Below are 26599 nucleotides of genomic sequence, written 5' to 3'. Positions count from 1 at the left end.
CTCAGCTCCAGGGGTAGGCTCAATTGGCTTTAACTTCTGGCAGTGTGAGTAGTAAAATGGTGAGCTCAGGACCCATCTCTGTCTAATGAGAGTGACTGATAGGCCTTGCTTGGGAATGTTGGACTCCAGCCCCTTCTCTTTCTGAACAATAACATATGTGGACCTTGGACTGTAAAGGGGGCTGGCCTGAGATTAGAGACTACACTAAGAGGAGGGAAGGTCAGGAAAAGCTACAGGGAGATGGAGCCAGAACCCTACAGACATTGACGACTTCTGGATCAAACCATACCTGAAGCCTATATTTAATATTACCATTTCTGAGGTAGGCCATTTAAGTGAAATTTTTGCTACTTGCAACTAAAACAAAAATCCTAACCTCTCCAGAGTCCCCTCCTTAAGCTAGACACTAGATAGGTATTGAAATTCAAAATATTTAATGATTGGTACTAAACCTGGGCACCAAACAATCAGAATGTACTCCAGGCCACAGCCATGGGTCTGGGTCATGGAAGACTTTGCTGGACTGTGGGGAGGTTGGGGGCAGCCCGGGGAGGGGTGGGGTTGGCAGGCACACAGAGAAGATGCTATTTACCAGACGGCACAGAAGAATTTTGATTTTAATGACCTATAGGACTATGTGGTACAAACTAACTGAACATGAGCCCTTACAAGGGCCCACAGCTGGTTCTGATACGAGGATTTAGGTCTGAAGGAGAAGTGAAAATCAAAGCAAAACAAAACCAAAAAAGCCTGGGATGGGTGATAATTGGATATCCAAGATGGCCCAGGAAGTGAGGGGAGTGCACAGGTCGGGGTTGAGGCAGGCAAAGGGCTCAGGTAATAGACTGCTTCTCCGAGGGTTCCTCAGGGATCTACTGGTTCCCCTCCACCACTTTGGAGCTGACGCTGGAGCCGATGCTGGAGCTGGCCCTGGATTTGGTCCCAGATGTCCCGGTGAAGATTCTAGAAGAGGACTTGTAGGTGTAGTAGGACTCTGATGTGATGATGTTGTTGATCTTCCAGCGGAGGATGTTGCAGGCCTTGACCATCGGGGTCAGCAGGAGGCAAAAGATGATGTAGAGGCTCACCAGGCCAATAAACACAATGAATGACACCTGCAGACACCACATGACAGACATGAGGTGGGGGCAGCCTGAGCCCCATTCTCCTAACAGTGCAGCTCCTGGGCAGCCACTCACCATGAGGATGAAGAGGGCCCGCTCGGCACTGAGTGGGAGGCCATGGATATGCAACAGGAAGATGAGCTGGTGGTCACAGTATGTGCTCTTGTCCACACCTCTTGGGGGGGGGTGGGTTTCAGCATTGGGGGAGGGGTTGGGCACCCCACAGGAAGCCCCAACTCTACCTTGGCCACATGCTTGGCTCACCTGTTGCTCACCAACACCTTAAAGAAGAACTCGGGGGCAAAGATGCTGTGGGGAATGGTGTCATGGCAGGGGGAGTTCTCCAGACACAGCCACCTGGGGACACAAGTTCAGGCAACATGCTACAGATCCTGCCTAGCACGTGCCAACCTCTGATTCCTCCTTCCAGCCCACCAACTCTAGGTGAGCACCAACGAGATGTAATCTTACCCCTTCCCCTGATTCTCTCCTTCATTCATTCATCCAGTAAGGCTGACTCCATGTCTACCATGTGATGGGCTGTTCACTCATTCATGACCTCCCGCCTTAACATCGCCATCTGCCAATTCCTCCATTACAATGCAATCCTCTAGATTACAGAGTGTGTATCTATCATGTCCCAACTCATCATTTTTTCCATGCTGCCTTCATTCCTTCATCCCACAAATATACCTTGAGTACCTGCTAGGCACAAAGTCATATCTCCATTCGTTTATGCTTTCCTTTATTCACTTATTCAGTAAGTTAGGTTGACTACTGACTTGGTGCAAGTTGGTTGCTCCATTCATTCATTCACTTCCTTCATTTGCTCATGGTATCATTTTCTTACTTTCACTGAATCAAAAATAGTTAATGAGCCTCTGTATTTTAATTTGTTCCTCCATTGTTTTATTCATTCATCATGACCTCCATTCAAATGTCAATAAATGCCTACCATGAATGAATGAATTCCTTCATTTTCTCATTCAACAAATACTATGTTTAGTCTATCAGGACCTGGACCTATAAGGGAGATAGACCCCACAAGAGAGAGGGACAGCCCAGAGGGGCAGGTTGGGATGGGGGAAGTACAAGCAGAGAGGTGAGGGTTAGAAGGGGCAAAGCACAGGAGGACATGGGAACCAATGTCCCATTTAGAATGGCAGAAAAGTCTCCCTGGATGAAGGGACCTAAGCCTGAAGAAAGAGGAAGAGGGACCAGCCCTGCAGACAAAGAGTCACCCCATTTGAAGGACACGAAGGCAGTCAGTCTGGCTTGAAAATCAAGAGGTCTCCTAGAGAGAGAAGGGACAACAGCTCAGACAGACCATGAGGACAGGTGGGGGATAAAGGGACCAGCCATCAGGCCATGCACTCACTCGATGCCCAAACTCTGGTGGGTCATGATGTTGAAGGCTGAGTCGTTTGTGGTCGTTGTGTTCTTGGTGGTCCAGATGAGGCTGTTAGTTCTGTACAGGACCATGTAACCTCAGTGGGGTGCGGGACAGGGGCAGGGGGGTGGTGGTCCTACTGCTGCAGGTGTAGAGAGAGGCCAGCAGTATGAGCAGAGGAGGGAAGGGGCAGGAGGAGACTTAGGAGGGTGGGGCAAGCATTTGTGCCCTCCTAGGAGCCTTGAGATGCCAGGTGAGTGGTGCCTGCAGCCAAGGTGAGGGCTGTGGCTGGGAAGCAAGAGAAACCTTTCAAGGAAAGAGGGCAGATGTGGGCGGGATCCCACAAACATTACTTGTCCAAGGGGCTGTTGAAGCGGTAAATCTCTTCCTCGCTGTATTCAATGAGAGTGTCCATCGTGGGCCCACCGCCTACCACCTTGAACACGTAGCTGCCAGGTACAGAGGTGCACGTGGACTGGCTTCAGAGTCCAGAGTCCGGCATCACCTCTACCACCCACTCCCATCCTCCCCTGCCAACTCCCATTGGTCCGTGGCTTGGCCCCGTCTTTACCTGCCCTGAAAACTGCCCGACTCTCCTGTCACCAAGTCTTGGATCAAGAAGAAAGGGTAGAAGGCTGTGGGATTGAAGGGAGGCCAGGAGGAAAATAAGCTTGGCCCCAGAAGTGGAGGGTGGAGAGGAGAGGAAGGAGAGATGAGAAGACCAAGGTGGAGGGGCAGAGGATAAGTGAGGAAGTGAGTGGGCAGTGAGGGAAGGCAGGGGCAGTGGTGGGGGCAGAGGACCGCGAACGAATGGGGTGAGGGGCTGGACACGCACTATCACGGAAGAGGAAGCAGGGCATCTCAGGGTCAACATGCACGCAGTCAAAGTAGTGTTTGTTCTGTAGACGGTTGTACTCCACCGTGTAGGTGATGTCGAAGGCCAGGCGCTTGCCTGGGGGACAGCCGATGAGCAATGGAATCATCAAGTTGCCCTAAGTGGGAGGAGAAAAGCCTTGCACTGGGGGGCGGGGCGGGGCAGACACGCCTCCTCCCACACACCCCACCACTTCCGGCCAGACTCACCGGCCAGCTGCTGTATAATTATTAGCATTGAAACAATACTCTAAAACTGCAAAATATTTATGTCGTTCTTACTGCGTGCAAGGCACTGGGTGATGTTCTAAGTGCTTTAAACTCAAATTTAACCCTCAAAAAAAAAAACAAAACAAAACAAAAAAACAGGCCTTGTATGGTAGAGACTATTCACATCTCCATGGCAGATGGCAAGAGTAAAGCACAGGGAGGTCAAGCCATCTGTTAATTATCTATTTTTTAAAGATTTTATTTATTTATTTGACAGAGATCACAAATGGGCAGAGAGGCAGGCAGAGAGAAAGAGGGGGAAGCAGGCTCCCAGGGGAGCAAAGAGCCGGATGCGGGGCTCCATCCCAGGACCCCAGAATTATGACCTGAGCTGAAAGCAGAGGCTTTAACCCACTGAGCCACCCAGGTACCCGCCTCATCTGTTAATTATCTAAAGCCACACCTGAAATGGATAGAGCTGGAATTGGAGCTGAGAGGTTGGCCTCTGGGAAAAGACACAACATCACTAACACCTATTGGTATCGGACTGCACAGGGCTCAGGTTGGGCCTGAATTCTCAAATAATAGATTGGGGAGGAGCCTGGGTTATAGAAAGAAAGTGAAGCTGAGATGGGGGTCAGAGGTAAGGGAATTCCCATGACACGGTCTTCAAAATGAACAGCCTCTTGCCCACTTCAGGGGTAGGGTCCAAAGGTTTCATTTGTCAAAGGGACACGGACATCCAGAGACTGTGGCACAGCCAATGGTGAATGTGGACAGGCGTTGGTGGTCATAGATTAAGCACTCCCTGTGCTAGGCCTGACACCTGTCAGCCACTCACTCACTGGGAGGTCCAAAGGGCATCTCAGATTGTCTATCCACAACTCATCTTGGTTCATGGCACCCTCATCCCTCCATGTCCAGGCTAAAAGCCTCATCCTGGAAACCTCTCTCTCTCTCTCTCTCTCTCTCACCCACAGCCAGTCCATCTTGACATCCTGTTGTCTCTAAAACAACTTCAAAACAGAGCCACTCTCTCCCTAACCTCCTCAACTTTTTTGTGCCCCCCCCACCCCGCCCCTTGTCTTGCCTAACCTTGTGTCCTCCCTGGTCTCCCTGTTCCCGCCCCTCCCCCCAGTCTGTCTCCTGCATGCAGCCTGGGAGAGCCTGAGTCCCTCCTCAACTCCTGGGGCAGCGTGGCCCACTAGGCTTCATGTGATCTGCCCCCTTACTTCATCTCATCTCTCTCCACTTTCCTCTGGGCATGTGCATGTGGGCGCACACACACACACAGACACACACGATGACAAGTTTCCCTTCCATTCCCATTCCCCGAATGTCCTGCCTTTCCTCCATCTCAGGGCAGCAATCTACCATAAGGACTTGCTTACTTATTTTCCCAGTTTCTTCATGCAAATGAAATCCAACATGAATATATGTTCTCAGTCTCCTTCCTGCTAATGTTTTATACATACTTTTTAAAAAGATTTTATTTATTTATTTGACAGAGAAAGAGATCACAAGTAGGCCGAGAGGCTGACAGAGAGAGCAGGGAGCAAACAGGCTCCCTGCAGAGCAGAGAGCCCGATGCGGAGCTCCATCCCAGGACCCTGGGACCATGACCTGAACTGAAGGCAGAGGCTTTAACCCACTGAGCCACCCAGGTGCCCCTATACATACTCTTCTGTATCCAGTTTTCTTCTCTTTAGACTAAAATATGCTTTGGTGGTGTCTGAGCAGTGCATTCAGTTAAGCACCTGACTCTCGGTTTCAGCTCAAATCTCATCTCGGGGGCATGGGATTAAGTCCTGCATCAGGCTCCATGCTCAGTGTGGAGTCTGCTTGAGTTTCTCTCTCTGCCTCCCTGGCCCCTACTCATGCGCTCGCTCGCTCTCTCTCTTAAATAAATAAATCTTAAAAACAAAATAAAATACACTTTGGGGACTATTCCACATCTGTATGTGGAGATCTTTTTCCCCCTTTTTTACAACTGCATAGTCTTCCGTTGCGTGGATGGACCGAAATGTGTTTAACCAATCCCTTATTACCCAGATTGAGGTTGTTCCCAACCTTTTGCTGTAACAGAGTGTTGCAGATTAGACTCTTTGGATCAAAAATAAGGATATTGGGGCGCCTGGGTGGCTCAGTGGGTTAAGCCGCTGCCTTCGGCTCAGGTCATGATCTCAGGGTCCTGGGATCGAGTCCCGCATCGGGCTCTCTGCTCAGCAGGGAGCCTGCTTCCTTCTCTCTCTCTCTGCCTGCCTCTCAGTGTACTTGTAATTTCTCTCTGTCAAATAAATAAATAAAATCTTTAAAAAAAAAATAAGGATATTAACTTTGACCTTCTGGGGCTATCATAAAGAGGAAAATACTGCATATCACCAAGGCCAGCAGGAAATACTTAGTGGATGCTGAGTCAGACACTCCTTCCGCCTCTCCTTCTCCCCACAAGGCTTTGGGGGCTATTACAACCCCCGTCCCTTTTTTTTTTCTTTTACTGTCCTGGGTCATACCAAGCCAGGAGGGAGGACACTGCAAATGGGTGGCCAAGAAAGGGGGTGAGAACAAGGCACCTCGGTCAGGTCCCTCCTTTACCACTTATTAGCTCCTTGGGTTACTCTGAGCAGATGTCTGCACCTCTCTGAGCTTCAGGGTCTGCCTCTGTGCAAAAGGGGTATTGCATGGGTAAGCAAGCAAAGAATGAAGGACCCACTGGAGTGAACAGAGCACTTGTGAGGGCAAATGAAGAGCAACATGTGAAAGAAGGGCCCAGCTGGCCCACGTGACTTCCTTTGGGCCGGCTGGGAACAAAAAGGCCTGTGTCACAGATGCTTTACTCCCATGCAGAAAAATATTAGAAGGAACATACAAGCCTGAGTGCAATGTATGCAACCACAAAGGCAGCCCTTTCTGCAAACATGAATGGATGAAAGGAGTGAGTGAGTGGGTCGGTGGGTGAATGAGGGAAAAGGAATTAGGAAGGCACTAGTGAGATTTCCAGGGGGAGCACTTAGAACCAGCTCCGATGAGGCTCAATCCAATCCCCTCCCTCCCACCACTGTTCCCGATACCCCGAGGTCCAATACTTGCATGTGGAGTCCCCGATGTGTGTTCTGGAAGCAGTGCCCGACCGCGCCCACCACCTGTGGGTCGAAGCAGGTGATGGTGGTGGGCCCCGTAGGTTCTGTCTTTCCCCTCCTCCCGCATCCCCTCCCTTCCAGGCTTGGACTGAACCTTGACCAACACGGACGTCTTCATGAGGTGATGTCCACTAAGGCCCTGATCAAAGCAAGACCTTTTATCACGGAGCGTAACCTGGGGTTGGAGGCAGAAATGAAGGCGTCAACAGACCTGCCTGAGGACCCGGGGGACAGTTCTAAGGGTGTCCTGCCCCGGGAGCTCCGCCCCCACTTCGACACCCCCTCTCCGCTTTATCTCACCCAGAAAAGCACCGAGTTGCGATTAATGAGGACCTTCTGGTCTACCACCACCTCGATGCAGTCCGCATCGGCCAGCACCACACCCAGATCCACTTTGCTGCGCAGCTCTAAGGTGGTGAGCACTATAAGCACAGGGAGAGGTTAGGGCCGCGCCCCCAGACCCCGCCCCCTAGCGTCGCAGACAATTCCCAGGCCGCAGCCCCCGCCCCGCCCCGGGGACTCCGCTCCAGCGTCGCCCACAGACCGCGCTCCGGCTGGAACTCTAACGAGTGTCCGCGGACGGTCACGAAGATGGAGAAGCCGTAGCTGGTGCCTTTGTCCAGGTAGATGCGCTCGGGCAGCTCGTGCTCGGCCTTGAGGTCGTAGATCTTCTCGTAGCTGGCCATGTCAATGTACACGTTACTCGCGCTCTGCAAGTTGCTAGCCAGATAGAAGTAGTAATCCTGGCCGATGGGATGCGGGGCAGTCAGAGCCGAAGCGGGGAACGGGAGGAGTGTCCTGACGCTGCCGCTCCCCCGGCCCCCACCCCTCTCCACGCACCTGGTCCACTTTCTTGTTCTTCCACCAGCGCCAGGTGGAGTCGTGCACCGGGTCCGCGTAAGGCTGCGGGGATTGCCGGCACCGTGAGCTGGGGGCGGGGGTGGGGTGGGAGGGGGTGCAGAGGCGGCCCCAGGCAGGTGGCGTGCCCAGCTCCTGACCCAAAGCCAAAGCTACCAGACCCTGGCCCGTCCCCGAGCCCTACTTCCAGCTCAACAGCCACCCTCCCAAAGCCATCTCTCCAAAGCCCTGCTCGTCCGCTCCCCCGGCCCCCTCTTTAGCTTCACGCTCTCCCAGACGGCTCCGCTCAGTTCCACCCTCTACGGGGATGCTTTCTAGGCCTCCTCAGTCCCAGATCAGACCCGGCCCCCGCCAGGCTCCCACCTTGTGGTACTTGGAGTGCAGAAAAAGCAGGTAGTAGACGAGGCCCTGGTAGACGGCGAGCGAGTTCTGGTCGTGGAAGCCCGAGGGCTCCAGCACGCGGGGCGGGCGTGCCCGGTAGCGCTCCTGGCGAGTATAGATCTGCGGGTTGGGCAGGTCGCGCAAGCGCATTACGGTGAAGGGGCAGAAGTCGGTGAAGGACAGCGTCAGGTGGTTCCTGGGCCGGCGAAGTTGGGCGGGGGACACGGAGGCTGACTCTTCCGCGCCAGGCGCACCGCGGACCTACCCCCACCCACCAGGTCTTCCTCCCACCTCTGCGCTGCTGACTCTCCAAATCTAGTGCAGCCCTGACCTTCCTCCTCAGCCTCAGCCCCTGGTGCCCATGCACAATTTCTCCTGAACGTCCCTGGGTCCCTCAGACCGGAGTTCTGGACCTCATCCAAGATACTCACCTCCCAAACCAATTTCTTACGCCTTCTCCCACCTCCCCTTTCTCCCTGCTTCCTCTCCCAGCTGCCCCCCCTCTCCGCAAGGCGATTCCGCAGGTGACCAGAAGGATCATTATTGAACGCGGTAACATCTGGCCATGGAATCCCTTCTCTTAGTCCCATCGTGGCTCCCCAGCACCCTCAGGATGAAGTCCAAGTTCCTCCCTACGATCACCAGGCTCCCCTTGTCCACCCTGCCTCCAGCACAGCACTCTGTCTGCACTGTACCTTTCTCTCAGTCTTGAACACCCAATCTTCTTTCCTTCTCAAGGCCTTTGCTCATGTGGCTCCCCCTGGCCAGAACCGCTCATCTTTTCATGTGGCTAATCCCTCCTCCCCCTTCAGCCCACAGAGTCTCCTGCACCTCTTCCTCTTTGAAGCTCTCCCTGATTGCACCCACCTTCCCGTCTCCACCTGGCCCCTCCTCTGAGCTTCTAGGGGCCCTAAGCTGCCCCACCACAGCCCTAAGGTTGTCCTTGGGGATGACTCGCTCTCCCTCCAGGAAGAGGTGGTTCATGTGGGCAGCACCTAGGCCCCCTGACTACCACTGCTGCCCAGGATCTCACCCCCGTTGCTCCAAGAGGTAGTGACTGCCCGGCTGCTGGTACATCAGGAGCTGCTCCACAGGCACAAGCCTCTTGACAAGCCGGCCCTGCCCATCATTCATGAGATACACCAGCTGCAGGGGAGGCAGGCGCAGGTAAGCTGCGCTCAGGCAGCCTCCCTGTGACCCTCCCAACCCTACCCTGCCCCCCACAGGCACCTGGTACAGTTGGTGGTCTTCGTAGAAGAGGGTGACCATGGTCTCAATGTGGGTGTAGAAAGAGGACTGTTGCATCACCTGTAGGCTGACATGCACCTCCCAGGCTTTGGATGGGAATAGCCTGTACATCCGGTAGCTGCCCTCCAGGAGGTACCAGATCTGGGTGTGCGACAGCCAAATGTGTGTGTGTGTGTGTGTGTGTGTGTGTGTGAGGGCCATGGGGACCTCTGACCCACCTCTCCCTTTACCCAGTGTGATGGCCCCATTCCTTCAGGTGAGGTTGAGGCTGGAGAGCTCACTCCCAACCAGTGCCAGGTGAGCTCACACACCTTCTCTCTATGACGCCATTTCTCCTCCCCAGAGCCCGACCACCTCTACTTCCAGCCCCAGCTCGCCACGATAAATGTTTTCCGTGTTCCAGTTGGCTTGAGTGGTTATTACTTGAAACTAAAGCATCCCTAATAGGTACACCCCTCCAGGTTCCCAGGGGCGAGCCCTGTCTTCTCACTCTTTGCACTCTCCGGGGTTCTCACCCTTCCCTTGGCCTCAGTTTCCCATCTCTGCAATGATGCCCACCCCACCACACATTTGACTCTAGAATTTAGCCCCTTCTGAGGCTCAGCCTGGAGGATTTCGTGCAACCCCTCCTCCATGTGGCCTCCTCTATGATGCCCTCCCTGACGCCACACTTACACACACACACACACACACTGAACTAGAAATTCAGCAGCACCCCATTTCTGAAGTTCCATAGGTTCTGTCTTCCTCCCTGCAGCCCCAGCTACTCTGAACTGTTTTAGGACTGGGACCCTGTGAGAACAAGGTCCAGGGCTGACTCAGTCACCACTGAAACCCCAGCACTGGGTCAAGTATACAGTAAGTGCTCAGTGTTATGAAGTGAACCACATGCTCTGGAAATCGGGTCATGACTGAGTCTTTCACTCTGGTGAAAGACTGGGCGGGGGGGGAATGACTTTCTCTTTGAGTTGTAGGGTTCTCAGCTATCCCTGAGGGCATTTCCTTCTCTGAACCCCTTTACCCTGACAGGGGGAGAAGGGGAGACCCCTGGGGTTTAGGGAGAGGAGCAGGGCAGCCCACCTCCTCCGTCTCTGTGACAATAGCTGTTTCTCCATGGAACGAGTTGACCAGGTACTTAATGGACTGATCCTTGGGGAAATCCGCCAGGTAGATGAAGTTTTCATTGTTGTAGCTGCAAGGGCAGAGATGGGAGCGAGGGACACCCAGGCGAGGTTCCTGCAGGGTATCTGCTTCCCCCAGCTCCGGGCCTAACGGGACCCAAGACCCATTTACTCAGCTCTCTGCTAGCCTGGTAAGAACATACCAGGAAGCCTGGGTGACCAGTCCCCTCCAGACAGGAGCATGTGGCCAATGCAGCACTTTGCCAATAGTCCACGAAGCAGTCCCAGGGGCCCCTAAGTTCCTGAGGGGTGCAGAGTGTCCTGACCTCTCCCCCGACAATGCCCTTTGCATAGGTTGGGTCCTTACACTGGGCTTCATTTAAGAAAGGCCTCCCAGAGACTCCTGGGTGGCTCAGTCGTTAAGCGTCTGCCTTAAGCTTGGGTCATGATCCCAGGGTCCTGGGATAGAGCCCCGAATCGGGCTCCCTGCTCAGTAGGAAGCCTGCTTCTCCCTTTCCCACTCCCCCTGCTTGTGTTCCTTCTCTCGCTGTGTCTCTGTCAAATAAATAAATATCTCTAAAAAAAAATTACTTAAAAAAAAAAGTTCTCCCAGAGCTTTAAAATCTCAGCTTCCCCATCCCACCCCTGATCACCGTGGCCCATGTTTTCCCATCAAAATTCTCATAACTTCTGGAAATGGGCAAGCTCCGCAAATCTGATGACTTCAGAAAGGGTCCCCACCCTGATGGGCCCAGGAGAGGTAGCATAGGCCCTGCACCATACCTCTGCAGGAGGAAGTTGCCCCAGATGAACAGCAGGTTGTTATACGGGTTGTAGAACATGCCCTTGGGTACCATCGTGAAGTTGGTGTAAGACTCTGTTCCTAGGATCATCAGAAACTCCAGGCCTCGAGCTGGCCAGGACAGAGGCAGAGTGGACACAGCAGTGAGGGAATGGTCCTCTGGACCCCTCCCGGCCCTCATCCACCTCTGAGGCCCCCTCTGTCTTCCCTTCCTACCATCAGGGATGAATTCCGGGATGGTGTAGAGGATCACCAGGTTATCACTGACTATAGCCGGAGAGAACACAGTAAAATCTTCTGAGGCTCTGAGCTTTCAAAATCTGAAACTGGGCAAGTCACCACCTTCCCAAGTCCTCCAAAAAAACTTTCCCTCCAATGGCTTCTCATTTGGGCCTGTTGGCCCTTAGGGTTTCTTTATGTGAATATGTTAAGGCACAAGATTTGCCTCCTCTGACTTCTTGGCTGGGGAGTACAGTCCACAGCCTATACAACTGTACAGGGCAGCCCTATTCTCTTCAGGTAAAATAAAATACAATACAATACCCTTATTGTGAGCCACAAGGCCCTTCCAGATTTGGCTTCTGCTCACCTCTCCCATCTCCCTCCCTCCCCATTCCCTCTCTGTTCCAGGCATATTTTTTCTTGTTTCTCCACCCCACCAAGCCCATTCTCCACCACTACCTCTTACCCAGGAGTGGTGTGAACAATATTTCCGTCCCCCTGTCTGCTTAGTACAGATCCCGCCAGACAGGCACAAAGTTCATAATCTAGGCTCCTGCCTCTTCCCACTCAGCAACCGCCCCCCCAGCATCCCAATTACCCAAGTCGTAGCTGACCACCTGGAAATAATTCCTGGTGGTGGGGTCTTGGAGCTCCACCAGCATCAGGAGAATGTAGTCACCAGCAATGAATACGGCCCAGATTATGGAGCAGTTGAAAACTGGACAGGAAGGGTGAGGTCCAGAGCAGCCCTGGACCCGCCCCTCTCCATGGTCTCTTGTAACTGTCACACCTATCCCTGTGACTCTCCACGCCTCCCAAGACACCACTGTTCCTTCCCATGACTGCTCCCAACCTTCCCTGCTCTCCCACACTCTTGATCCCACCCACCAAAGACCCCTCCGGGAGCTAGGTACCTTGTATCCCTTCGCACACAGACCGATGCTTGGGCAGCACCTGGAAGGACACGTGGCCATCTGCGGAGCACAGCAGGTCCATGTTCAGGCCCTTCCCAGTCCATCTGGCATCCCACCAAGCCAGGTCTCCAATCAACCAGGTGTGGTGCCTGTGCCTCCTGCCCCCTGAGTCATGGACTTCAGGGGGCAAGTCTCACCCCCGACTTGATAGTCACTCACACCTGGCCTACCATCATGGGCCCATCTCTGGTCACAGTAATTTGCTCAGGTCTGGGCACTGACCCAGAATGGGCTCATCAGAGTGTACCCTGGGTTCATGCTAGAATTAATGGGAGAGGCTGCTTTCATCCTTTTGGGGTGACTCAAACTGGTGGGAGATGTGAGCCCCCCAACTTCCTGGGCCATCTTTAACTCCCAGAGGAGTATCTACCTGCAAATGAAGCCAAACCTCAGGGTTCATAATAATAAACCTTTTTAGAGCATCCAATGTGTCCCTAGCACTGTCCTAAGACCTTTACCTAGCCCAACTTACTTAATCTTTCTATCAAGCCAAAGAGGCAGCTACTAGTATTATTATTAACCCCATTTTGCAAATGAGGAAAATGAGACCAAAAAGAGAGGTTAAGTCACCTGTCCAAAGCCACAGGTGACCTGGGTTGGGTGTGTTCAAGCAATCTCTCTCTGCTATAATCACTATACTACACTACCTTGCCAAGAGATACAGAGTCCTAATGATCTACCCTGTGGGCCCCTGGATCCAGCCATGCCTGAAGTAGGACTCCAGTCTTCTCATTTATCAAATCCATAAATATGCCTAAATGACTTTGAATTAGGCTTCTTCCCTTTGAAACCAAGCAAATCATGAAAGATATAAAACACACTGGAGTCCTACTCCTATAAAATGCATAAACCCATCCCCACTCACAGGGACAACCTCCAGCCTGGGGCCCCTCCTGAAGGCACCTGGTGAGGCATGAGAGCCAGCAGTTGGAATTCTCAGAGGCACACAGATATGGAGGGGTCTCTTGGACTGCCAGAGGCCCCTGTCCTTACCTGTGATGGTCCCAAAGTGGACATAACCTTCCCGCTTGCCAGAGGTGAGGGCCATGACATACTCTGAGCCATTGCTATGGAAATGCACGGGGCACAGGCTCTTGATGCACTCGTTGGCCAGGACACGAACCCAGCTCCCTGTGGGGGCCAGCGTAGAACCTCAGACCTGGGTCTATAGACCTGGGACCTGACCCCCATCCACATTTCCATGGCCTTGATGGCTATTCAGTGTGGGGTCTGAAGGGCCCTGGCATAGGGCCCAGCTGCCTTTGGGAAAATCTCCCTTGCTCATATTCTGTCCATGAGCTAGAGATTGGGCTAACCCCACCTTGTATTCCCCTGGCCAGAGCAGCGGGTTCAACTAGGCATGTAACCAAGCTGGACCAATCAGAGACAGTCCCAAGCTTACAGCTGCTAAAGAATACATGCTCTTCCCTGGGCCCTCAAAAGGATAAAAGCCTGGAGGGGCCGGTCTAAGCTCCAATGAGCTCCTAGATCCAATCGTACCTGAAACCAAATGCTCCTAGGTTTTTCATCTATCTAAGCCCATAACCACCCCTTTCTTTGATGTAAGTCTATTTTTATTTGGTTCCTCTTACTGGCAAATGCCCTAAGTAAGAAATGGACAAAAATGAAGCTGTTGGGAATAAGCCCTAATGAAATGTAGGTTATAATACAAGTTTCTGGGACCCTATAAAATGACATCTCTCATTTATATAGCGGAGGGGGTGGGAAGCTGAGGACCAGGAGGGTTTGGGTATCATTTAAAAGGTGAGCTTGAATCAAAATTTTCTTTTTCCTCTGAGATCAGTCTCCTTCATGGCTTTTCGTCTCCAACTGCTCACCCCTTTCTGTCTGCCTTTGTCTCTGACTCCCATGCCTCTGTCCCACCCTCCAAACTTCTCCTTTGCTATGCATGTCTTCCTCTATCTTCTGATACTGTGTGAGTGTGTGTGTGTGTGTGTGTGTGCATGCACACATGCCTTTCTGTTTCTCTCTCTCTCTCTGTGCTCCCTCCATTCCCTCTCACGCCTCCCTCTCCTGTCTGCTGGTTCATAGGTCCAGAGGAAAGTCTTCCCCCAACATACAGAGGATAGGGGAAGGCCATGCAGGGTAGGTAGTGATGATCAAGGACCTCGGAAAGTCCCTCCAACCCCCCCACCCACCCATGGAAAAGCCAGTGGGTGGGTTCACTGGGATGCCCTCCCTAGGGCTCCTCCAGACAGGACCCCTTCCCCGAGATGCCAGGGCCCCTCACCACTGCCGTGGTTGCTTTCATGGAGGGTGAGGTAAGTGCCTGTAAAATAGTAGACCAGCTGGTTCTGCCGGATGAAGAGAGTGCTTTCGGTAGCAATGGCGTCATAGATGGTAGCCGTAAAAATTGCCTGAGGGCAGTAGAAGGAGCCTACCCAGCAACTGTCAATGTTCAACTGCAGAGGAGCAGAGTCAGTGAGGTGCGGCTTCACCCGGTTTCAGCCCCCACGTCCAGCCTAGCAGGGAGGCACCTGCTCAGGATGGACACAGGCACCCCAGGGCACCCTCCCCATGCACCGTGAAGTAGGACCTTGTGGCCACACTTCCCCAGCATGGGCCCAGGATGCAGGTGACCCAAGCCAGAGGCAACTAGGCATGCTCCCTTCAGTTTGGCAGTGTGTAACATACTCAACGGTGCATAGCAATCTCGGTTCCCCCAGACCACAGTCAGATCCCAAAGATCTCGTGCTTGGCCCAGCCACCCTATATTACCTGGGACACAACTGGCTGTCAGGCTGCTACTATGTGAACCCACGGACCAATTGCTAACACGGGCGATATCACAGACTAACCACAGGAAAGCACCATCAATGGAGGACTCTTGACTAAAAGAATCTAGATGGAACCAAGCTTCTAGAGCTCAGTACCAGTTTATAGGCAATAACTCTATGGGGTGTTATCCCTGGAACTATGTCCCCCACCTCAATTTATATGTTGAATCCCTAACCCTGCCACTAAGGAGATAATTAAGGTCCACTGAGGTCATAAAGAGGGGCCCCTAATCCCATGGGACTGGTGTCCTTATGAGAGGAGAAAGCGATCTCCGTCTCCCCTCCGGTGAGCACATGGTGAGAAGGTGCTTGCAAGCTGAGGAGAGGCTCCCCATGAACCGACCCTCCTGACACCTTGATCTTGGACTTGTCCAGAACTATGAGACTATACATTTTCGTTTCAGACACACAGTCTGTGGTATTTGGTTACAGCAGCCTGAGCTGACTACCACGTAGGGTCCGAGGAACATGTTAAGCGGTTCCATGAAGAAGCAAGTGGCTCAGCTCTATAGGACAAAAGGCCTGGTTTCCCCGCGTGCCTGAGAAAAGGCGGTAGATGAGGCAAAGGACGTGGCACGGGGGGGGGCAGACTTACAGGTGAGAAGAGTATGAAGAGACTTAACCAAACGCAACATGTCGATCCTGATTCAAACCAACTTTAAAAGACATTTTTTAGAAGACGCACAGTGGCCCACAGACCCATGAACAGAGGCTCCACATCACTCTTCATCAGGAAAATGCAAATCAAAACCACAAGGAGATACCACCTTACACCCATCAGAATCCTAATGTCAGTAACACAGGAACCAACAAGTGTTGGGGAGGATGTGGAGGAAAAAGAACGCTCTGGGGCGCCTGGCTGGCTCAGTCAGTAGAGCATGCAACTCTTGACCTTGGGGTTGTGAGTTCGAGCCCCATATTGGGTGTAGAGATTACTTAAAAATTAAAAAAATTAAAAGGAACCCTTGTGCACTCGTGGTGGGAATACACACCGGTGCAGCCAGTGTGGAAAACAGTATGGAGGTTCCTCCACAAATTAAAAGTAGAGGGGCGCCTGGGTGGCTCAGTGGGTTAATTAAGCCTCTGCCTTCGGCTCAGGTCATGATCTCAGGGTCCTGGGGTCGAGCCCCGCATTGGGCTCTCTGCTCAGCAAGAAACCTGCTCCCCCCTGCAACCCTCACCTGTCTCTCTGCCTACTTGTGAAATAAATAAATAAAATCTCTATTAAAAAAATTAGGGGCACCTGGGTGGCTCAGTGGGTTAAGCTTCTGCCTTCAGCTGAGGTCATGGTCTCAGGTCCCTGCTCAGCAGGGAGCCTGCTTCCCTTCCTCTCTCTCTGCCTACTTGTGATCTCTGCCTGTCAAATATAAAATAAATTTTAAAAATACATAAAAAATTAAAAGTAGAATTACCATATAATCCAGTCATTTCACTACCTGGTATTTCCCCAAAGAATATGAAAACACTAATTTGAAAAGATATACGCACCCCTATGTTTACTGTAGCATTATTCACAATAGCCAAGATATGGAAGCAACCCAAGTATCCAATGATGAATGGATAAGGAAGATGTGGTTTACACACACAATGGAATTTTACTGAGCTACAAAAATGAGATCTTGGCATTTGGAACAACATGGACGGACCTAGAGGGTGTTATGCTCAGTGAAATAAGTTAGAAAAAGACAAATACCATATGATTTCACTTATATGTGGAATCTAAAACAAAACAAAACAAACAAAAAAAAGTGAATAAACAAACGAACAAACAAAAAGCAGAATCAAACTCATAAATACAGAGAATGAACGGATGGTTGTCAGAGGTGAGCGGCTGGAGGACGGGCAAAATGGGCGAAAGGGAGTGGGAGATCCAGGCTTCCAGTTAGGGAATGAATGAGCTGAGGGAATGAAAGGTACAGCTCAGGGAACACAGCCCGTGATACTGCAACAGTGTCGTGATACTGCAACAGTGTCGTATGGGGCAGACAGAAGCCTTGTGGCAAGCTCAGCACAACATACAAGCTTGCCGAGTCACTATATTGTACCTCTGATACCAATCTCACATCATGGTCAACTACATTCCAATAAAAAATTTTCTTTTAATTTTTTACAAATTTTATAAGATTTCATTTATGTCTTTGAAAGAGAGAAAGAGAGATAACAAGCAGGGAAGAGGGCGAAGCAGGCTCCCCGCCAAGCAAGGAGCAGGATGCGGGGCTAGATCCCAGGATCCTGGGATCATGACTGGAGCCGAAGGCAGAGACTTAACAACTGAGCCACCCAGGTGCTCCCCCCCCACAAAAAATTTAAGACTTTTTTAGATAATTGGGGAAAACTGACACTGGCCATGTTAGATGATATGAATGGGTTCTATCTAATTTTGCTGGGTATCATGATGGCCTTGTGGTGTTGTTTTCGTAAAGTGCTCATTCTGTGCCTGACTGATGTTAACTTAAACCCAGCTCATGAGGATTCTATGAGGTGAATATAAAGATTATTTGTATTTTCCTGATGGGACAGATGGGGATTCTGAGGCCCGGCTAGGAGAAATGACTTGGTCCAGGGTCACAGGGCCAGGTGGTGGCTGAACCCGGATCTGAAGCCATGGCGTCCTGGCTGCGGTGTTACGTCTTCCCTTCCCGCTATCTGCCTCTCATGGGAGCTGCTGTGTCTTTATAGAGAGTCTTTCCACAGCCCCAGGTACCACCTTATTTTAGAGGCTGAGGCGCAGCCCCCTCCAGGAAGCCCCAAGTTGCCCACCGCTGGCTCTGCCCCACTCACCTCCACGAGAAAGGAGTCCTTGAAGCTGGTGTCAGTCAGCAGAACAGACTTCTCTTCAGGGATGCCCCCCAGGATGAGCACTGGTGCCTGGTCCACAGTGTACCACAGGGGCCTCGACGGGACATTCATGAAGTACCGGGGTATGAGATTGAAGATCTGGCGGGGGGCAAGTGGGGACGGAAGGGGGGCTGCTCAATACTCCCCTCCCATGGCACCATCTCATTTGGGGTAAAAAACCAAAGTCCTCACCTGACCCACGAGGCCACATTCGATTTGTCCCTGTCACCTCTCCGACGCCACCCACCATCGCTCTCCCCCTGGCTCACCCTCTCCCAGCCACGTGGACCTCCTCCCTGCTTCCCAGACTCACTGGACACCTTCTCACCTCTGAGGCTTTGCCCTGGCTGTTGCCTGTGTATGAAATGCTCTTCCTCTAGTATCCACGTGCTTCCCCCCTCTCCTCCTCCCAGACTTTACTCAAACGTCCACCTTCTCCTTATGCCTTTCCTGACCACCCCATTAACTATGCATTCCTTTCCTGTGGCAGGACCCAAGCCCCTTCACCCTGAAATCTCTCCAGAGCTCTTACCCCCCTTCACCTACTCTGGAATTTACTTGATTTCATGTTTATTGTGTGGTATCTGTCTCTGCCACTAGAATGTTGGTTCTGTGTCCATGGGCTCCCTGGCGTGTTCCCATGGTGCCACACTGTGTGCTCAGTTAAGTGCCTGCTAAATGCACCGTGCACAGGCATACTTTGTGTAAGTGCTGAGAAACTGGGGGCAAATGGCTCCGCCCCTTAGGGGCCTCTGTTTTCTCCTCCTGAAAATGGGTTTGTGAGAGCGCCTTCCCACACAGGGTCACTGTGAAGACGGAACGTGGCTGCACACCTAGTACAGCGCTTACCCTGGGGCCTGGCGCAAAGGGAGTGCTCCAGGAATGGGGTCTGCCACTTGTCTGGGAAGTAACTGGGGCCCCAGCCCTCTGGTTTTTACCCACATTTTCTACCATGTTTCTCTGCTGTCTGGGCCCCTCACCTCATTTCCCACAGTGAAGTGGAGGGTGTTGTCTTGCTGTCTCTGCAGGAAGCCGTTGATGTTCACCTGGAACCTGGCAGCAGGCGCGGACGGGCAGAGCGAGGGTTCCGGTTTCCGGGGCTCCTGCCATAGCTCCCAATCACCTCCCCACCCCAGTCCCTCCTTTTCTCTCCTCCTGGCTTCTTGGGGGATCTGGAGATTAGGAAGTCCTTCCCAGAGTCTGCCCCCCTGCCTCGGACTTGGGAAAAGGCACCTTTTTGTGGGAATGAAAGGCCCCAGGCCGTTGCTGCTGACGTCCACGCGCATGAGCACGCTGCCGTTCTTGATGGGCATGGGCGTGTACCAGTTCATGACACACACCTGCTCTGCGGTGCACTGCTGCTCTGCGGGGGGGCAGTGGACGCTGAGGCTGCTGAGGCCCCCCAAGGACGCCCTCTAGGCCACAGGCCATGGGGATCTCCCTGCACCTCCCCATACCTCCTCCCTCTAGGACCCCTCTCTAGGCCATGGACCCTGCTGAGGCCTCCCTGTAGTCCCTTCCGGGTCATAGGCCCCACTGCCTCCCCCAAACTCCCACAACCCCACCAAGCCACGGGCTCCTCTGAGGATGGCAGCCTCCCCCTCTAGGTCATGGACCCTACGGAGGCCCCCAGCAAGCCCCCCACACCCTGGCCAGGCTGTGGCCCCTCCAGGTGCTCCCCCAGGCCCACCTTCGCTGCGGAAGGGGGCTGCCTCCATCTGGATCTGCAGCTGTTCTATCTTCCAGTGATGGAAATTGACTGGGGACTGGAAGGTCACCAGCACCACGGGCTTCAGCCCCGTCAGGTGGCCCTTGCGGACCTGGGCCTCGGAGGACTGAAGGCAAGATGGTCCCACAGGTGTTTACTTAAGAGAGGCTCTGGGTACCCCTGCCTTGAGCCCATCTTTGCAGCCTATCTTCTCAGACTAGGTGGGAGAACAGACTGCACCACAGGAAGGTCAGAGAACATGGTCTAGGCTTGGGGCTGGGGTGGGGACAGGCCAGGCGAGGAGATAGGCAGAAGGGCTAGGGGCCGTGAAGTGAGTCCCAGGAGGCGGTAAGGCCAGCGCCCTTGTCTTCAGACAGAATTTGGACAGAGGAAATGCACAGGGAATGGCAGCTATGGGAAAAGCAAACACGGGCAGGTGGGAATGAACCTGGCACCTAGAGCTGCTGGTAGCCTGTTCCTCACTTCTGGATCCCCAGTCCCACTCTTGAAGCTTCTACCCTCCCTGCAGAAATCTGACTGTCTGCCACCTCCACCCCGTCAGAGGATGGCCAGGTTTTGGAGCCCGAGCCTGTGGGTGACGGTGGGATAGGACAATTACACAGAAAGGAACAGGGAAGGAATGGGAAGAGATAGCCAGGGACAGCCTCCCAGAAATTCCAGGGTCCTGGCTGGCGGGGAGAAAGGAAGGCCGGGCTTACAGTGGAGAAGGAGGGAAGGAGAAGGGTGTACCAGGGGTACGGAACAGCATAAGCAAAGGCTTAGAGGCATCTCCACGAGAAGGCTGTACTCAAGTAGCCTTCCTGGGTACGGGATAAGCCGTGGGACCAGGGAGAGAGATTTAATGGGTTCAACAGCGGGGCCTGGGTGACTCAGTCAGTCGAGCCTCTGCCTTCAGCTCAGGTCATGATCCTGGGGTCAGGGTCCTGCTACAGAGCTCCACATCAGGCTCCCTGCTCAGTGGGGAGTCTCCCTCTCCCTCTTTCTCTCCCCACCTTTGACTCACCTGTGAGTGTGTGTGTGTGTCTGTGTGTGTGTGTGTCTGTGTGTGTGCGTGTGCGCATGTGCACGCATGTCTCAAATAAATAAATAAAATCTTTAAAAAAAATAATGGGTCCAACCACCTTTGGACAGGCTTTCATCAGCTCAGCCAATTGCATCTGTCCCAGCCTTACTTCTGTGTCTTTCTCTCTTTCTTTCTTTCTTTTTTTTTTCAAGTAGGCTCCATGCCCAGCATGGAGCCCAACATGGGGCTTGAATTCAAAACCCTGAGATCAAATCCTGAGCTGAGACCAAGAGTCAGATGCTTAACTGACAGAGCCACCCAGGCGCCCCTAGGGTTTTTCAACCACAGGGCAGCAGGGCCTCTCCCACTGGAGCAACAGTGGCCCTGGTCCTGTCCACCCTCAACTCCTGCCTAGAGCATCGGCCAGCCTCCTCACTGTCTCCCTGTCCCCACCCTGCCCCCACCCCCTGCCCCCCACCCAGCAGGAGGGAGCTTGGGAACACCTGAGTCAGATTAGGCACCCCTTTGCTCAGAACCTCCTCATGCCTCCATCTTACTCAGAACAGGGACCGTGTCCTCACTTTGCCTGGGGTCACCTCCCTGCCCTGTCCCCTCCCACTGTGCCCTCCCTTAGGGCTCCTAGGACACAGCACCCCCTGTCCTACCTCAGCACCATCGTGCTCCTCGTGCTAGCCTCTCCCCTGGTCTGGGATGTTTTCCCCCAGTCTCCTCCATTGTCTCTTTTCATCATTCAGGTCTCTGCTCAAGCCTCTTCAGAGACCTTCCCCAACCATCCCATAACACCTTCTTTTCTAACATATAACATTTTATTTTCTTCTTTGCACTGATTACTCTTCAGAAATTACTTTATGTGTTTACTTGCTGATTGCATCCCTGATGGCCTGAATCCATAAGAAAAACCCAGCCATGCTGTTAATTATTACATCACCCACGTTGTGTTTAAAAAAAAAGGATCTGACTCATTATAGGTGTTGAAGGGCAGATAAAGGTATTATTATCACACTTTTATGGATAAGAAGAGAAGGTTCTTGAGGAAAAGTCTCTGCCCGGGGTCACACTCTGTAAACTTCTTGCTACCATTCACTGAGCTCTTTCTATGACCAGACACTGTGCTAAGTGCTTTGCACATATTTAATCATTTTGGGAAGTGGGTATGATTACTACTGAATCCTTGTTAAGGATGAGAAACTTTGATAGAGAAGCTTTAAGAAATTTTCCAGAGAGCACACAGCTACTATGTAGCATAGCTGGGATTTAAACCCAGGCAGCCTAGCCTCAGAGCCCAAAGTATCAATTATCATGCCAACTTCCTCCATGTAAATGTCAGTCAATGGCAGATTCAAACCCAGGTTGGCTGCCTCCAGATCTTCAGTTCTAGACCTCAATACTCTACTGTCATCCAAAAGCTCACCTGAGCCAAAGCAATATTGGAAAAGAAAAACAAAGTTGGAGAACTCAAACTTCCTGATTTGAAAACTTACTGCAAACCCATAGGAATCAAGATTATGTGATACTGTCATATAGGCAGACATATAGAGCAATGGAAGACAATTATACTCAGACGGGCACCTGGGTGGCTCAGTGGGTTAAGCCTCTGCCTTCAGCTCAGGTCATGATCCCAGGGTCCTGGGATCGATCCCTGCATCAGGCTCTCTGCTCTGTGATTCCACACCCCGCCCTGCCTGCCTCTCTGCCTACTTGTGATCTCTGTCTGTCAAATAAATAAATAAATAAATAAAATCTTTTAAAAAAGAACCCACAGAATGTGATGAAATATTTACAAATCATCCATCTGCTATAAGGAAAGCTTACAGGGCAACAATAAAGGGACAACCCAGTTTGGCAAAGGAGTTGAGTAGATATCTCTCCAAAGAAAATAGATAAGTTACCCGTGAGCACATGGTCAGCATCAGGAGTCTTGAGGGAAAAGTAACTCAAAACCACAATGAGATAGATACCACCTCGCACCCACATCTTTCGGCCATCATCAGGAGATGAACAATCGTTGATGAAGATACAGAGAAAGGGGACCCTCACTCAGACATGGCTGATGGGCATGGGAAATGGTGCAACTGCTCTGGAGAGCAATCAGGCAGTTCCTCAGAAGTGCGACAGAGTTAACGTTAGACCCAGCAATTCCATTTGTAGGCATTTCCCTAAGAAAACTGAAAACATGTGTCCACAGAAAAACCTGTACGCACATTTACAACAACATTGTTCATAATAGCCAACAAAGTGGCAATGACCCAAATGTCCATCAATTGGTGCATGGCTAAACAAAATGTAGCACATCCTTACAATTAAATATTAATCAGCCAGTAAAAGGGAAACACTGATACACGCTACGACATAGGCGAGCCTTGAAAATGTGCCAAGCGAAAGAAAGCAGGCACAAAAGGCTGCCTATTGGACAACGAACTCCATTTATAATGAAATGTCCAGAATAAGTAAATTCATAGAAACAGAAAGTAGATCAGTGGTCTCCAGAGGCTGAAGGATGGGGTACTGGGTTTCTTTTTAGGGTGATGAATGTGGTCTGTGATTAGCGGTAATGAGTACACAACTTTGTTTTTATACTAAAAAGTATCAAACTGTATACTTTAAATGGTGAATTTTATGATATGTGACTTACATCTCAATCTTTTTTTTTTTAAAGATTTTATTTATTTATTTGACAGACAGAGATCACAAGCAGGCAGAGAGGCAGAGAGAGAGGAGGAAGCAGGCTCCCTGCTGAGCAGAGAGCCCGATGCAGGGCTTGATCCCAGAACCCTGGGATCATGACCTGAGCTGAAGGCAGAGGCTTTAACCCACTGAGCCACCCAGGCGCCCCCACATCTCAATCTTTTTAAAAGATTTATCTATTTATTTTAGAGAGAAAGAGAGTGAGACAGAGGCAGGAGAGGGGAAGGATAGAGGGAGAGGGAGAGAGAGCCCCAAGCTGACTCCGCCCTGAGAGTGGAGCAGAAGTAGGGCTCATGTTCCAAACCAAAACCAAGAGTCTGGTGATCAACCCACTGCACCACCCAGGCACCCCATCTCAATTTTTAATGGCAAAAAAAAAAAAAAAAAAAGAAAGAAAGAAAGAAAAAAGCTTGCTTGAGCACCTACTATGTGACTGGTGAGATACTAGGAATCTTCTCATATGCTTAGGGTCCCCAAGATCTGGTGATGTCACCACTATTAAAATGTGAGCGACTGGGGAAACTGAGGGCCACACAAAATGAGCTCACTCCTGCTGCACTCACTCACCTCTCCATTGCAGGAGTAGTTGATCTTCAGGTAGTATGGGAAGCTCAGGTATTTCTGCAAGAAAAGGTTGGGCAAATGTCCAGAGCCCAGTGGGGTGCAGATCTATGACCTCTCCCGTTCACCTGACCCCGGTTCCCTCACCTCGCCCTGGTCGGTGGGTGCATCCACCAGCGGGCTAAACACACTGTCCAGTGTCGCCACGGGCTGTTGATGGAAGAAACGGTCGCTCACGCCACTCTTGCCTACCGTCTCGAACTTGTTCAGGACAACCTGCCAGGTGCACTCCTGGATATCCTGGAACGCCCACAGCCTCCACGATGCAAATAGTACCGCCAGTAGTGCCCACAGCGCCCGCAGAATTCGGAGTCTCGGCCACGCAGGGCCAGCAGGATACATCGCGGGGCAGCGTGCAACGTGACTCCAACCTGAAGAGGGGGTCAACACCTGCCAGCCAGACTGCGCCCGGGAGCCACCTTCAGACAGCCTACCAAGTTTCGGCGCGTCGCCCAACCCCTGCTCCTCGCCCCAACTCTACTCAGACTTCTGGCCCCACCCTTGCTCTTGCTCTTGCTCTTGCTCTTGCTCTTGCTCCTGCTCCTGGCCCCGCCCCTGCACTTGCTCCTGGCCCCGCCCCCGCTCTTGCTCCTGGCCCCGCCCCTGCACTTGCTCCTGGCCCCGCCCCCGCTCTTGCTTCTGGCCCCCGCCCTGCTCTTGCTCCTGGTTCCGCTTCTGCTCCAGATTTCGCCCTTGACCCAGACGCTGCACCTGCTCCTCTTCTGAATCCCGCCTCTAGTTTTACTCCAGGTCCCTCCTCTACTGTTGCTTTTGGACACGCCCCTGCTCCTAGTTTCGCCCCGCCTCCTCGCCTCACACCTTAACCTTGCCCCATACTTGTTCTTTGCTCCGCCTCTGCTCTGCATCCCGCCCCTACTCTTCACAGGGTCTCCGGTTCTGTTTCCGGCTGTGACTGTGCCCCACCTATTTTCCCCAAACCTGCTATTCTCTCTGATCGTGCACTTGCACTTGCACTTGCACCTGCACCTGGCTCCGCCCCCACTTCTTGTCCCGTCCCCCCAATTCTCTTCGCATCTCCCCTTTCTTCTGGCCCGGGCCCTGCCCTGGTACCGGGTCCTGTATCTAGCCTCCCCCTTCTCGGGTTCCGAAGCCCAGACTTTCTCCACACCCCGCCCCTTTCCCTGTCCCCGCCCCTGTTTCTCGCCTGGAGCAAGCTCCTTGGTCGGTTTCCCTTCCTTGCCCCGCCCCCGTTCCGGGCTCCGCCCCCGTTCCGGGCTCCGTCCCCGTTCTTCGACCCGCCCCTTGTCCATCCGCCTATTCCCCGGGTCTTTGGAGAGCTGTTCTTCTCGAGCCTGCCCCTCACCTCGCCCCCTCGTAGAACCACGCCCATTCTCCTTAGATAACCTCACTTTGCCTCGGGATCTCTCCTCGCCACTGGCTTTCCCCTCGCCCCGCGCCTTCTCCTCGCCCTGCACCTTTTTCTCGTTCCACGCGGGCGCTATCTTGTCGGTAAGCGCCTTCTCGATCCTCACCTTTCCCCCGGGCCGCGACACCTTTTGGCCCCACTCTCCCCTTTCACGACCCTTGTCCATACCCCGGGCCCCTACCGGCTCCACGTACCGCCTCCTGTAGCCCCGCCCCTACTCATCTCCTCGCTTCTTCTCTTAGCCTCTCCCAGCCCGTTGCCCCGCTCTTTCACCGCCCCTTCCCTCCTTTGCTCGGTCCTTCCACTCCCCTCCCCTTCTCTTGCCTCTCCCCTTCTCGCCTCCCCCTCCTCCCTCCCTTTCTCTCCGCCCCCCTCCCCCCGCATCCCTTCCTGGGGTGGACCCAGGCACCTCCCTCTTCTCCCCCGCCCGCGGTACCAGTCGCTTAGTTGAAACCGGTCAACCGTCGCGGCCCGCCCCTCCTGCCCGGTTTCAAAATGGCCGCCCAAGCTTCTGCAATCGATTTCCGCCTTTGCCGGGACCTTCCCGCCTCGTGCTCCTGTCTCCACCGTAACGCGCTTCCCAAGCAGCGCCAGTGACTTAGCAGCGCCTGTGACTTGGCAGCGCGGCGAAAGCGACATCAACACCCTGGCGCCACGGACCTGGAGGGCTAAGGGCGCCGGGGATGAGAGTTTGTGATGGGAAGGTCTTCAGGGAGTTTCTACCGATTGTTCTGGCAGCCCTCACTCGTCCTCTGCCCCCCTTAAAACTTTTAATTAATTAATTAAAGATTTATTTGAGAGAGAGAGTGTGCGAGCAGGAGGAGCAGTAGAGGCGGAGGGAGAAGCAGGCCCTCACTTGAGCAGGGAGGCCGATGCGGGACTCGATCCTAGGACCCAGGGATCATGACCTGAGCCAGAGGCAGTTGCTTAACCGACTGAGCCACTCAGGCATCCCCCCCATCAGGCTTTTATATTAAAAAAAAATCTTGGGACGCCTGGGTGGCTCAGTTGGTTAACAGCTGCCTTCGGCTCAGGTCATGATCCCAGCGTCCTAGGATCGAGTCCCATATCCTCTCCTTTCTCGGCAGGGAGCCTGCGTCTCCCTCTGCCTCTGCCTGCCATTCTGTCTGCCTGTGCTCGCTCTCTCTCTGATAAATAAATAAAATCTTTAAAA

At 52.7% G+C, this 26599-nt stretch overlaps 1 protein-coding gene across 20 annotated transcripts; it reads right to left on the bottom strand.

Annotated features, from left to right (window-relative positions):
- Nucleotides 1–587: 587 nt before the first annotated feature.
- CATSPERG (cation channel sperm associated auxiliary subunit gamma) lies at nucleotides 588–26037 on the bottom strand. Of its 20 annotated transcripts, none has more exons than XM_045076748.1 (29): nucleotides 25862–26037; nucleotides 24126–24409; nucleotides 23985–24038; nucleotides 19670–19814; nucleotides 19213–19342; nucleotides 18960–19032; nucleotides 17923–18078; nucleotides 14595–14766; nucleotides 13337–13474; nucleotides 12284–12343; nucleotides 11968–12087; nucleotides 11364–11414; nucleotides 11129–11258; nucleotides 10305–10416; nucleotides 9207–9365; nucleotides 9010–9122; nucleotides 7959–8172; nucleotides 7578–7640; nucleotides 7282–7480; nucleotides 7038–7159; nucleotides 6832–6912; nucleotides 6684–6740; nucleotides 3350–3506; nucleotides 3086–3149; nucleotides 2868–2963; nucleotides 2503–2592; nucleotides 1389–1481; nucleotides 1200–1299; nucleotides 588–1115 (listed from the first exon to the last, which is right to left on the bottom strand). In XM_045076748.1, exons 2-29 carry the CDS (start codon nucleotides 24378–24380, stop codon nucleotides 873–875), a joined length of 3447 nt encoding a protein of 1148 aa, XP_044932683.1. In that variant the 5' UTR covers nucleotides 24381–24409; nucleotides 25862–26037; the 3' UTR covers nucleotides 588–872. The 20 variants fall into 20 exon arrangements, 14 of the variants coding, with proteins under 14 accessions (XP_044932683.1, XP_044932684.1, XP_012903175.1 ...); XM_045076749.1 differs by lacking the exon at nucleotides 25862–26037 and adding an exon at nucleotides 25532–25616; XR_006605762.1 differs by lacking the exon at nucleotides 25862–26037 and adding an exon at nucleotides 2366–2418 and having other exon boundaries at nucleotides 1092–1115; nucleotides 24126–24595.
- Between the last annotated feature and the right edge of the window lie 562 nt (nucleotides 26038–26599).

This window comes from Mustela putorius, unplaced genomic scaffold (genome assembly GCF_011764305.1).
Source record: "Mustela putorius furo isolate JIRA1106 unplaced genomic scaffold, ASM1176430v1.1 tig00000196_pilon_pilon_pilon, whole genome shotgun sequence".
In the NCBI taxonomy this organism is placed as follows: domain Eukaryota; kingdom Metazoa; phylum Chordata; class Mammalia; order Carnivora; family Mustelidae; genus Mustela; species Mustela putorius.
The sequence above is the reverse complement of the archived record's forward strand: the minus strand, read 5'-3'. Positions and strand labels throughout refer to the sequence as shown.

Bases quoted from the DNA above. Each gene is read 5' to 3' on its own strand.
- CATSPERG (XM_045076748.1), bottom strand. From the start codon at position 24,380: ATGTATCCTGCTGGCCCTGCGTGGCCGAGACTCCGAATTCTGCGGGCG. The intron at 19,033-19,212 runs GTGCCTTTTCCC...GCCTGCTGCCAG, and splicing joins CCTTTCATTCCCACAAAAAG to GTTCCAGGTGAACATCAACG. The intron at 1,300-1,388 runs GTGAGCCAAGCA...CCCCCCCCCAAG, and splicing joins AAGGTGTTGGTGAGCAACAG to AGGTGTGGACAAGAGCACAT.